General features: G+C 31.2%; 1 protein-coding gene across 1 annotated transcript in view; it reads right to left on the bottom strand.

Moving 5' to 3' along the window:
- LOC124363618 (transmembrane protease serine 9-like) overlaps positions 1–14232 on the bottom strand; it is a 43462-nt gene that overhangs the window by 22602 nt on the left and 6628 nt on the right. The window contains exons 2-4 of the mRNA XM_046818876.1: positions 5428–5674; positions 3782–3916; positions 2901–3024 (exon numbers count right to left, since the gene is read on the bottom strand). Of these exons, the coding sequence (XP_046674832.1) occupies positions 2901–3024; positions 3782–3916; positions 5428–5674 (506 nt within the window). The remainder of the gene's footprint in view (positions 1–2900; positions 3025–3781; positions 3917–5427; positions 5675–14232) is intronic.

Here is a 14232-nt window from a genome sequence, read left to right as displayed (position 1 = left end):
TAAAAAATATCGTAGGGCTTCATCATATTGTATTTTAAATGATTTTCCTTAGAATGCCCTTCGATTTAAAAAATTGAGTGCATTTCAGAATTTCATAACTTTGGTACATAAACTGACTGTCTAATGTACTTTTTGAAACGGTGTATTCAAAACATCTTTTTGATAAACAAATCAGAGCAACTAAAACAATTCCAATGCTATTAATCCTAATGATCCTATGACCCTACATTTATTACTCAATATTTTCCTGTCCTTCATAAAATCACAAAATTCTGAAGGTTTCTTTTCCTATTTTGAAATCTTTCCCTGAAACTAGAAATTGATTTTCTAAGCCCTCTAAAGTAATCATTAAGAAACCTTCAAATTTACAAAACATTCTCTCCAGCCCAAAACTAAACTGTGAAGGCAATTCAAAAAGTAATAGCATCAATACTAACGTGTGCAATCCTTGTAATAAGCCAAGATGTGGGAATTAGTAGTACAGCTTAAAAAATATCATATTAAACGTAACATTGATTACCCCACAAAAAACGTCATTTATAAACTAACCTGTAAATTCTGTTCCAAATATTATATTGGAAAAGACATCACACCATTAAGAGTGAGAATGACCAATCACCGGGTTGATGTTGTTCATCAAAATTATGAGAGACCCTTATCTGCTAATAGAAAATTTCAATTTATAGCCGAATCCCAATAAAAATACTGATCTGATAAATTTAAGAAATGTTGACATCGCACATCAATTAAGTTAAAAAACAAGGCAACTAAATGGTTAAACCTAAGATGATTCGATTATCTTTCCTATTCCAATTTTTAGCTCTATGTAAACATTTTCAAATATACTACATACATCTGATTATAATCATGTTGTTTACGGTACTTATTTGTTAAAATTACTTTTTTAAATGTTTTTATTACTTGCTTTACGTTCTGTTTTATTAATTTAGTGTGTTTCTGATGAATAGTTCTAGGAACTCGAAAACTAAAACATGAACTCTAGATTTTCTGTTTTTAAGCTTTAAACTACTTGGAAGAATATTCAAGCTGATTGGTAATACAAAAGATATATATATATATATATATATATATATATATATATATATATATACCTTCAAGGTATATAAAAATAACTGTACATATATTTTCTTATTCGAAACACAAGGCAAGTATTTAATTTACATCCGATGTTCTTGGAACTAAATTCATTACGAATTAACAACCTAATTAGCATACGTATTAATTTTTCTTTCGGGAACTTTGTAGCTAACGGTCCTGCTGCCGAGCAACACCTCGCGTGCCATGTCCGCGGGTTTAACTTCGAGTCTCTGAGTTAGATATTAATGATGAGTACTACAACTTCGGGTGCGAATTTAGAATTCTAGTCTACTAATTTTAACTTTTTTCCGACTACAGCTGCAATGTCAAACCACGATGCTAACGCCCACCGCATGTGAGTCAACATCAACGTCAAGGGAAATAAATTTCACTATTGCAATGGAAATGCAATGTTTAAATGAATATGTTACAGTGCGTAATAAAGTTCATTCAAATAAGTTAGACGGTCAAATAAATGCATCCACTTCTGAGAATTATAGCAGGTGTTACCTGTTTTCATCCCCTACGTTTATCTTTATTACAAGATCTAATACATTGTCTCTAGTTTAATTTTTATACAAATAACTTTAAGAATATTAGTTTTTAATGAACTTCCACTTTAAGAATGGAGGCGGAAGATTTGTATACGTATCTTATGTTCATACGTACAAGGTAAGACGTCAGTTTAATAATTTGTATGTATTTTCTTATTCAGTTATGAGTTTTTTTATATAAAATAATTAGTTCTAATACGAGTTTTAAGTGTTTGAGATAATAGGCTTGACTAGCTGGCAATATAGAATATCATTCTTATTTCTAAAGACAAGAATAGATTAAATTTACCATAATATATGCCTTATCAAATAACTATTCATTGGACCACATTTGATTGACTGGAAAGAAGCATGACACTGTCCATATGTCTGTTATTTCCCACATCTCAAAAACGTAATCATCTATTGTCTAATTTTTTTATGAAGTTTCATTTATACATGGGCAACACTAGAACAATGAAGGAAAATGCTACTACACAGAATAAGTATTTTTACATTGGCTTTATGAGTCATGTATTCATAGGGTAAGTAGATAAAATAATATCCTTTTGAACGTAGCACGTTGACTGACGAGGATTATTTAAAATTTGAAACATGAGGCACAATCTTTAAAACCAACACAGGCACAATGAAGACAGCCAGTGGTTCTCAAAGATGAAAGCCATCCTCAGGCCATGAGAGCCACGGGTGGTCCTTATTTTGGCTTTTATTAATATTGTTAGAATAACGAGATAATCTGTATTTGTACCTCCAAAATTATTCAAAACAACATAAAAACCACACTCTTGCAATAAAGAAATCATTAAACTAAAAGTAACAGAACTACTTAAAGTAAAAAAGAAAAAAAATAAGCAAATAATTAATTACATTATTAATACATTTTAAAATAATGTATACTTTTCCTGTAATACATTGCAAAATAATTCACGTATACGAATTTTAGTTGTGAATATTTGATAAAAGATTTAATTAATTTTTTGATATCTCTTATTTTTATCTATTTCAATAAATTGATCTCTTGGACGACAGAGCTCATTTGATGCAGTAAAAAAAATGCCCTAAGTTTTGCAGTTGGAACAGGAGTTTGCGGAGGAATGTGATGGATCTGGGGCAATGAAACCACAATGTAAATATCATGGCTGTACTAACACATATGGTGGTTTAGGCCATCTATAAATAAGCTATGTTACAATCTATACTATTCACTGTAGTTTTCTATATGTCTGGTCAATCACTCTTGTATGGCACTTTTGATCCAGTCAGCATATGCAGGAATATCAGTGTAAACGACCGGACTAGAGAGGCAATCGTTGATCCCAATCAACTGCCCGTACAACGCTCCCTTGTACACCAGCGGGTCTCCCCAGTCAAACTGTACATGACATTATTTGTTTACTCATATAGAATTGTTATTAGTTTATATAAGTTGATATAAGTTTGAAACTGTTGGGTGTAAATGTTTTATAATTAAATCAATTTTAGTACTAAACTTCCAATTTGTTTTCCTAAGATAATTCTCAGCAAATTGAAATGATAAAATTAAACCAACATCTTATCTCACCGAACATTATTTAAAAAATTTGAGGAAATGAATCGTTAAAAAGAAAAATAATAAGAGATTTTATTCCGCTAAAATAATTTGGAAAGTGTCACAATAAAATAAATGAAAATGCAGATTTGATAAACTTGACTTGTTATCGAATTTGTGAAAAGCAAATGATACCTCTCAGTAGACAGTATTTAGGTTTATGTTTATATGACATGGATAAAAATTGTCTACCACGTTCATAAAAAACATTTTTCACCATGAAACCAATAAAATAATATTATAACTTTACTTGTACAATTATATGGCTAAAGAAAACGTTTGATAGTAACATTTGCATCTTTATAATAAATCTCGGGTGGTGTTGTACCATAATTAGTGTAAGAACTTATTTAAATTGTAAACCACCAGATATTATATGTACGTTTCAGGAATAATGCAGGTTCATAAATTTAAATGCTGTGATACATTTTATAAAACTCATGAATTTTGTACTCGCTAATCGAGAGTTTTCCAAGGTAAACTAAAATTATTGTAACTAGTGATAACTAATATATTCGTCGTTATATCTTAATACACTTACATTGCAAGGTCCTGTTTTTGTGTCGTAGGTACAAATCTGTCTAGGTGTGAGGTGATCGGGGTAGATATCTTTACATTTCTGCCAGTCGGAAACCGTCACTTTTGTTGCCATCAAGACAGGCGACGACTCTTCGGACTAAACCCATAATGAGGTTATAAAAAACATCACAATTTTTACGTACACTGTTTTCTTCCTCGTACTTTAATAAACAATACACTGCTCAGTCCAAGGATGGAAAATCATATTGTAAAAGTGCTTTAATTTAGATGGCTAAAATAATTTATTGTATAAATGACGAGCAATGTTTTAAATCAAACAGAATCCTTAAATACTTTGTAAGTCATTATAGTTTTATTGGCTCAACAAATTTTTCCTGGTATACGACTGGGATTGGACAGCTGATGTATGAATTAATCTACTAAATAGACATTGTAATCGTGATATTCCAAAAGATTTTACACTGTAAATTTTGATAACTACTACACTATATAGACCTATGATATATCTGGATACGAGAAATAAAACAGGTTTCATAGATAGAAAATATGTTCCTCTCTAGTTTAATAAAATGATCAAAAGTTCACGAAAAAGATTTCAATGTCTCCCACAGCCTATATTTTGGTATTTGTTATTAGCACTAAATCGAATCAGTAAATTTTCCAAATCAATTCATTACACATGGTGTAATTTAAGGTTTTTCAGCCCTGTGTTCGAATCAGGTTCTTTATGTGTCAGCGGTATCAGTTTTATTAAACGATTTTAGGAGATTATGGTCCAAAGCCTTTAGAAAATGATCTTTTATTGACTTCCCCGCGTGATCTCTCGGCTAGAGCTCAGCCTCAACCCTACTCTAAGGTGCAGCTAAATATATAAAAACCAATCTGACTTTCAACGTTGTTTTAATTCGTTTATTCAATATAATGATCAATGCGTATTGCTCGAGAGCTGTGGGGGCTAGAAAAATTTCATTTTCTGCCATCTTTAAAACAAAACAAACCTACAGTCTCAATTAATTGTCCATAAAGCTTCATTATTATGAGGAACACTGAGAAGATGATGGTAAATGTAAGTTTTTGACAGTTAGCGAATATTTTTTCATTGATCTTATGTTTTAATATTATGGTAACTGAAAGATATAAGAATAAATCAATTTTCAAAAACCCAATACACCTATACATTTAAACATATAAAATATTAAAAAACTTAGCTAAACTATACCAACACACTCATTATGTTATACTGTCTTGGTGAGTAGTATTTTATTATTTTAATTCTTATATGAAATCCAATGTAATTAACGAAAATGAGAATTTATCACATAAGGTACTTCAAGAAAGATTTTATATTTTGAGCATGACACAATTGACATTTGACATTTGATATTTTGACATGATTTTGATTTTTTTTTTCTTAAAAAATGAATTCCTTAATGCATAATCTATTATCAACCTCTGTTGGTACGATGTTTATCATTCTGTCTGTCTTCAAGACATATGGCGAATGCAATGAGCAATGAAAACCTATTTAAGACCGTTATGACGAGTAGTGTGGTGTACTTTTACTGTGTTAACTTTATCAAATAATATTACCAGTTACATTGTTACTGTGTTGTTAATTTTTTAGAATGTTACATCGCTACTACTCACTTCTGATCTCCCTCCCCATCCTGCTATCATGCCTTTAGTTCCTACTTTGAGACTTTCTGTTCCAAGTTTGATGGGTTTTACGTGCTTCCCAAACTTGATGGGCTTGTTCAGCTTGACGACCGCAAGGTCGTTATCCCATCTGCCCGTATAGTTTTCATGGATTGTAAAATGGTCTACAGTGAAGATCTGGCCGCCATCTTCAGACTTGGTGCTGCCAATTCGGAATGACAGCTCTCTTGTATCACACCTAAAAAAAACATTAACTCTACATACATTCTTATGACAAAAAGTGATTGTATCTTTAAATAAATATTTTTAAGTTAGGTTACCTACTCTGGCTAGGTACAGCAAGTGTGTGACCAAAAGGGTCACATTATTCTTTTTCTAAAGAAACACATTAAAACAAATTTAAAATATATAAACCCATTTTTATTTGATTTTAATATTATTTTAATTTTAAATTTGAACGATTATAACATTATGCTTATTGCTTTGAGTATGTATAGGTAGGATTAGTGTGGTTAAGACTCTATATTATTTTTACCTTGGCTGTTAAATTAACTTAAGAATCTTTCATTGAAGCGAACATAGTAGATGATTTATTTCTTGTCGGCCACAATTATGTTTGCATCAATCTTATCGTGCTGCAACTTTTAAACCTTATTCGGCAATACTGTTTTTATTGGTTTTCCTTATACTTATATAATACTAAATATTAATATTATAATACTGCTTTTCAATTCACTTTTGCTGGAACCATACAAAATAGAGAACTAAAATATTGGTATGGTATATATAAGAGACACAAGGCTAAAAAACTCCGTCATTCTCAATGTTTCACTTGCAAAAAGATTTTTAAATTCTTTTTAATCTGTAAAGCAGCTGTTCAAAATTTTCGACAATTGTCTTAATTTTTATGTTAATTTCTACAAAAACTGTCAAAGTTTGTCATAAAAACATGAAAAATAAATAGATTACCAAAGGCATCCTGATTTCGAGAGAAAAACTTTTCTCCAAAATTAACAAAAACACAAAAGACAATAAAGTTTTTTTTCAGGAACTATAAAAATATTTATAGAAAATTTATTCAAGCTTCATAATCATATGATTTATTAAATTCTATAATATTTTCCAAAAATATTTCAAAAACCATTTGGGGCATTATTGACAATAAAGGCAAAGATTCGAAAAGTCCAAATTAAAATTAGGGATCGAATTGTGTTTGATGAGATTGAGGTGGCAAATGAATTTGACAAGTTTTTTGAAAATATTTCCGTTTCCTGTGACCCGGGCCCTCATCCATCATCAAATCAAGTAAAACCCATTCAAAACCAAGTCCAGTAACCCAATGGCCTTACAACTGTCGTTGAGGAAGTGGTGGATAGACTCATTCAGCAGCTTCCATCGAAAAGGTCCAATGATTGTGAGACATATTTCTGTATTAGTTAATTTGTCATTTCGCACAGGAGTTTTCCCCTCGCTCCTATAAATCTCAAAAGTAATCCAAATCTTCAAAATAGACGACCCCACACTCATCAATGGTTACCGGCCTCCCTTGATTTTGCCTGTAATAAGCAAAATATTCGAAAACATTTTTTTACTTCATTTTCTTAACAAATAAAATAAGCACTCAAATGAAAAATTTGGATTCAGAGAGGGCAAATGAACGATAGACGCAGTTGTGAGTCTTGTTGAGATGATTTTAGAGAGCTAGAGAATCGAAATCACAAATTAGGTGTGTTTCTCGATCTATCTAAATCATTCGATTATGTTGACCACCTTACTCTGCTTGACAAATTGGGGTCACATGGTACCCGAGGCGTGCCTATCTTGTGGCTTAGTTCATTTTTAATCCACCGATCTCAAGTTGTCCAAATTTCAAACCATGTTTCTAATTCAATGAAAATTATTTATGGACTCCCTCAAGGATCAATTCTCAGCCATATTCTGTCCTGCTCTTTTTTAATGAGATAGAATCATCACTACCACATGTAAGAATCGTGCAGTATGCGGATGATACGAATCTTAGTTTTAATGAAAAAAATCAGTTTTAGAACAAAACACATTTGTTGCAGTAAATATTTGCGTGCAACATTTTCACAGCCTCAATCTAAAAGAAAATTCTTCAATATCCAATGTTCTAAATTTTTCTTTGCGATTGACAGACTGCGAAAATGGCCCGGCCATCGTGTTATATGAGGCCGTATTAGAAGAGGTCTGTTCCTCGAAATTCCTCGGAATTTACCTTGAACAAGTTTTGACATGAAATTTTCATATCGATTACGTTTGCTCCAAATTAGCCTCAGGCATTTATGTGTTGAGGTCTCAAGCTAAATACTGCCCTATTTAGGTTATGATGGCGGCTTATTATTGCTTGATCTATCCACATCTCACGTATGGACTTGTGCTGTGGAGTGCATGTGCAAGTAACTAATTTTTAAGACCGTTCAAGTTTGAAAAACGAGCGATACGCATCATGGCAAAATTAAAATTAAGAGGGTCGTGCAGACCAGTTTTATAAAAGATTGAAACTAGTGACTCTGCCAAGTCTCTACATTTTAGAAACAACGTCATATTGTATGCTTAAATCTACCTTGAACAATGGTCGGGAAGTTTACTCGTACGAGACAAGAGGCAGAGAAAACTACCGAACAAGGAGACACAGGACGGTAGTCCAAGAAAGTTTGCCCTCACAGGCAGTAGTTCATCTCATCAACAGCTTGTCAATTTAAATTAAAAACTCGCCTACGCATAAAGCATTTAAAACTCGTTTGAAACGCTGTTTAGTGTCCAACAATTTTTATAGCGTGAACAAGTTTATGGTGTATAACTGGGAGACCGCACAATCAGTAGACTTACTCTCGAAAAGAGGTGGGTAAAAAATTGGCGATGAATGGAGCAGAGTGAGTGTGAAATGTATGTATGAATGAGAGTTCGATGTAGCATGTGTGTCAAAATTATTAGATATTTGACGTTAGCTATAAAAATGTACATTTTGTCTCCACAATAAATACTTGACTATTGACTATAGACTATTGATAATTAAGGTACATAGCAACCTTATACAGCCATTTTGCCACTCAAAAATCTTTACTGGCCAATTATTACTCTGGAACATTAATATGAATGTAATATTTGATATAATACACTTTATATCTGCCAGGGGACGAAATAAAGCTACGTACAAACCTTAATGTTTATGTCTAATTTTCAAATCTATATTTAATTGATTTCTTGACAAATTTCCACCGTGCCAAATTTAAACTTTATAACATAATGAAAAGAGTAGCTTTGTTTAGTAGAAAATAAGATACATGCAAAATTACAAATTGACATCCCAATTTGTTTTTGAGATGTCCCACATCATAGACAGATGAAGTCCAAAAACAGTCAATCTTTGTTTAATCCTAATATTTTTTTAAATACATACACAGTCTCTACATGCACACTCTCCTCGGAGAAAGTAATGTTTGTGATTTAATAATAACTATTCATAGAAATATGTATATATATATATATATATATATATATATATATATATATATATTGAATTTTTGAATTGAATTGAATTGAATTGCGTTTATCCAAGAAATTATACATTTCTGAGGCCCCGCTAAGTACAATACTTGTCAGCGGGAACCTATATAACTATATTTAACTACAGTTGAGATACATAATTACATTTAATTATCTTTCAGGTCCTTAACTTAGTATTTTTAATTTAATTGTGGTGAACATTGGTATATAATATACATACAACAGTGAAATTATTAATTTGGAGTGATTAAAAAATATTGTCTGATTATGACTATAAGTTAATACAATACATCATTCCCATAACACTATTAAATATTTAGAACATTCTGTTGATTAAGCTTTTAGATAAACTGAAAAGTTGAAGAAAAGTAAATAAATTGGGTGAATAGGTCGATGGTATTGACCGTGGCGAATAGTCAAAAGACTCGGTCAACTAAGTAACTCATTAGTCTTATCAGTTATTACCCATTCCTATCCATTTGTGTAATAACCATTAAAGATATTGGGTTATCGGAAGAGGTAGACAAATATTACGTACAATTCAAACATGTTTTCAAAAACGATTAATTTCCGTGCATTGGGCAAGAACCAACAGTCATGTCGTGTAGCCTACATACAGACGGATCGAGGTGAATTAATATGATATAAATGTGGTTCTTACAACTGTTACAGCTATTCTAATTTATTTATTTTATAGAAATTATGTATATCAAATTTATTCATTCTTACTTAATAACTTTTCTTCGCATACAAGTATTTGAACATATGCTGGCGTACTGTGTGTCGGTTATGTCTTTGTTAAATGTTGTGTAAAGTGTGATTGAAATTATTCAACTGTGTAAGTGGAAATTTGGATATTCTATTTTCCAGGTAAATAACATTATCTTGATAACTATGATATTGCCCCTAATAACTTACATTTAATACTAGATATAATATGAATTATTTTGTTATATATTAAAGCTACACTCTTCGTTATATTTACATTCAGTGCATAGAATAAATAAAAATTCAAGCAACTCTCAATCTGGCAGGTCTTAGCAAACTTTCTATATTAGTCGTTTATAACAACAGATAGTAACCGAGTACATAAATTCATTTCTAATATAAGCTCAAATAATTAAACACAACTAGTAATTGTTATATCCTTTAGTAGACATAGTGTACCAGAAACACTACATACAGAACAATGGAGATTACCTCTAGAACCATTAAAATATGCATTCCTTATTAAATTGGTAAGCACCGGTTGAGTACTTTACCGGTTGATTTACTTGATGTATTATCAAAGTGCTATACTGTGCAGTATTAATGGAACACCAGTAGCAAATTGCAATCATCAGTTTTACGTAAAGTTCAGATTACCTTATACCTAGTCGATTATTCAATATGTTCATTAAAGTGTGAAATAAGCAAAAATATATTATTTAAGTTTTAAACAGAAAAAAAAACAATAATAAAAATCCATCCCTGAGGATAACAGAAGTCTAGAGAGATATACTTGAATTAATTAGTAAACAAATAAAGATATCTTATTAAACTGTACACATAACAATAAAAGAAAGCAAAACATTCTCTGCCAGATATATAATCAAACACTTGTAGATAGGTCTTGTCTTTTATAGATATTATTTGTAATGAGTAAAATTATATATAAATAATACTTAGTAAACATGACAATAATAAATAACAACAGTGATCTAAACTAATGAACATAGAAAAACATCAATACAACTACAGGAATACATCTTTGGCATTAACAGTTCTTAAAAATATGAAATAAAACAATATTATAGTGAAACAAAACAACAACAAGGTCCATAAAGTATCAGGAAATGTTCAGCCTTACCATTAATATGTGTGAACTAACCAATTATATACAGATTCTTTAAATTTTGTAAAATTATTTTCATTGTAAATGTGGTTAGGCAAGTTATTGTAAAGAGTAGGCACAATAAATTCCACCAGTCTCTTCCCAAAATCCGTTTTTATGTAAGGAACAATTAGTTTTTTTGTGTTTCTTAAATTTGCAGATGTAGTATTAGAGTTTACCATCATGTATTCGTCATTACCAAAGTATCTCACGTATATCGTATATTTATAAAAATCTTGAGGGGTTAATGTATTCGCCCTACGTAGATTGCTAATATTTATATCATCTGGGCTGCGTGTAAACATCAGCTGTAGACTCCTGTTTTGAAGTTGGCAAATCTTATTCAAATGGCAATTCGCTGCTGACCCATACAGTTGTATTCCATATCTAATAATAGACTCAATTAATGCTTTATATCTGGATATTTTACATTCTAAATTAATGGTGTTTTTCAATCTATAAAACGCAGTCATACATGACAACATTTTCTTTTGAATTTTTTCAGAATGTTTTTTCCAAGTAAGACCACTGTCAATTATTATTCCTAAATAACTGCAATCTTCTACCAGTTCTATTTCTTTGCAACTGCATACTGCTACTATTCCATTTGTTGAATTTCTAAAATTTGGACAGGAACACTTGTGATATTTTATTACTGGATTTATTGCTACATTTTTATTTCTCAAGTGAATGTGCATCATAACCGTCTTCTCCGAGTTCACGATCAGTTCCATGTCATGAAACCATTCACAAACCCGGCCAAAGTCGGCCTGCAACATGGATTGAGCTGTCGGCAAGCAATGATGACTTGCTACTAGTAGCAAATCATCAGCATAGGCCCATAATTTTACATGTTTTACAGTTTCAAACACTTTATTAAGGTAAATATTAAAAAGTACTGGCCCAAGATTGCTACCTTGGGGCACCCCACAAGTATTTGTTTTGTAAGTGCTAAATATGTTGGAAATTTTAACTGTAAACATCCGATTTTTCAAATAGGACTGGAACCATTGCAGCTGCAAACCAACCACCCCAATGCTTTTAAGTGTCTCAGCCATTTTGCAATAATCAATTGTGTCAAATGCCTTTTACAAGTCAATAAATAGGCACAGTACGTGACATCCTTTATATAATTGTTTATTAATATATGTACCAAATACATGTAAGAGATCTTCCGCTTCTTTGCCTTTTTGAAATGCAAATTGGTTTTCATTAATTAAACTACATTCATTAAGATATTTATTTAATTTTCCAACAATGAACATCTCAGTTATTTTTTCTATGCTTGAAAGCAATGCAATCGGACGGTAATTAATATAGGCCTCTCTGGGCCCCTTTTTGTATATTGGTCTAACTATGGAAGTTTTTAAATTTTCTGGAAATACCCCCGTCGAAATCGATATATTTATAACTTTGGCCAGAACAGGAGCCAAGGATGCAGATATACTTTTCAGATCTTTGTACCTAATCCCGTCTATTCCTGGAGCTTTGTGCTCATTACAGTTATCAATAATACGTTTAATCTCTGTTGCAGTTGCCTTAGGTATATAGAAACTATGTTTTGCATTGTTACACGTACCAGTAAATTCTTTATTAGCACAGTGATGTTTAATTTTCATCACCCCTGTATCAAACTGGTTGGCAAATCCGTTAGTTATATTTTGTACAGAGTCTGATATGGAACCCATTATTTGGTTATCGGAATTTTTATCTTTCAATCTGCCCAATAGTTTATTTACTCCATTCCATAGTTTCCTAGGGTCACTTTTAGTGTTCTGAAAATAATGTTTATAGTACTCATTTTTTCTTTTTGAAATTTCACTATTTACTCTATTTCAAAAGCAATTGTAGTTCCTCCTATAAACTAGATTTGTAGGACTCGCCTTCGATTTTCTAAATAGCCTATCTCTTTCCTTTGTCAGGTCTCTCAGGTCATTAGTCATCCACTCTTTACTTTTTCTTGTCCTATTTTTAATTTTTTTATTGTTTTGGGGTTTATTTATAACCTTACATTTATCGTATAATGCTTTCAGATTGTTGATTATATAGTTATAGGCCATATCTGAGTTCTCTATAGGCATATTTAATAAATCAATGTTACCTAATTCTAATTTCAACCTAGTTTCATTTATATTATCTATTTTGGGCAAAGATGCACTACAGTTTGTGATGGATTGTACAAATTTGTGTTTTACACCAACAGGATAGTGATCCGTAATTTTAGACCTAATAACGCCTCCAACAATTTTCTCGAAAGTAGAAACTTCTCTAATAAATATATGGTCAATGCAAGATGAACATAATATTTCACCTCTAAATTCTTCCCTAGTATTGTCGTAAATTACTCTATCCAGTCCCTTCGACAATAACATCGTTAAATAATCTAAAGCAGAATTCTCCAGGTCACCATTAATATTAATGTTTGTGTCCCCAATCATAATTATATTCCCATTATGATAAATTTTATCCAACTTAATTGATAATTCGTTCACAAAATAACCTACGCTAAAACCTGTGCTCTGAGTTGGATGCCTATAAAGAGCTAGAATCTGCAAATTGCAACTAAAATTATTTCCGTAAGTATGTAATGACCCAGCAATGTTTTCAAATGATTCTGTATGAATGTTAAATTCGGTAAATTTAAGTTTTAAGGTATTATAAAATAAGGCTAAACCTCCTCCTCTTTTACCCACCCTACATGCACTAATTCTGCTGAAGTTATCAATGTTAAATTTGTCTATCTCAATTTCGTCACAAAATATCTCTGATAGAATCAGCACATCGAATGTATCAGAAAAGATGTTTAATTCTAACATGAGTAAATCCCAGTTTTTCTTTATGGACCTTATATATATATATATATATATATATATATATATATATATATATATATATATTCACGCTCGCGTCTTTATGTCTTTATTTCAGGTTTTATAAGAGTATTTTTGTAACCATGAGTAAAATATGGAAAGGGTAAGAACCATTGTTTATGTCTTACCAAGATACGATGAAAGCAGTAAGTAGTATCCACCGAGAGTTGAGAATAACTCCTGTGCTATAGAATTCATTTTACAGGAGTACGGCAACCTGCAATAGGTAATTTTGCAACAGGAGTTAAAAATATATGGTAACAGCTTAAATCTGCTAATATCCAGACATTTATTCACAGCGTTGTACTATACGCCAAGGATACCACCACTATTGATTAATAATAATCCTATGTGTTTACACACATTCACAATTTTAATTACAGATTATAGTTTATAGTCTAAGTTACTAAATACCAAGACTATGTTTTTTGATAACTCAACACTCCTATATCTAATAAATAACACATGCTTACAAATCATAAATACAGTTTTAAAGGTAAGATTATATGTAAATAAATAAAATGC

Source organism: Homalodisca vitripennis, chromosome 5 (genome assembly GCF_021130785.1).
Source record: "Homalodisca vitripennis isolate AUS2020 chromosome 5, UT_GWSS_2.1, whole genome shotgun sequence".
Classification (NCBI taxonomy): domain Eukaryota; kingdom Metazoa; phylum Arthropoda; class Insecta; order Hemiptera; family Cicadellidae; genus Homalodisca; species Homalodisca vitripennis.
The sequence above is the reverse complement of the archived record's forward strand: the minus strand, read 5'-3'. Positions and strand labels throughout refer to the sequence as shown.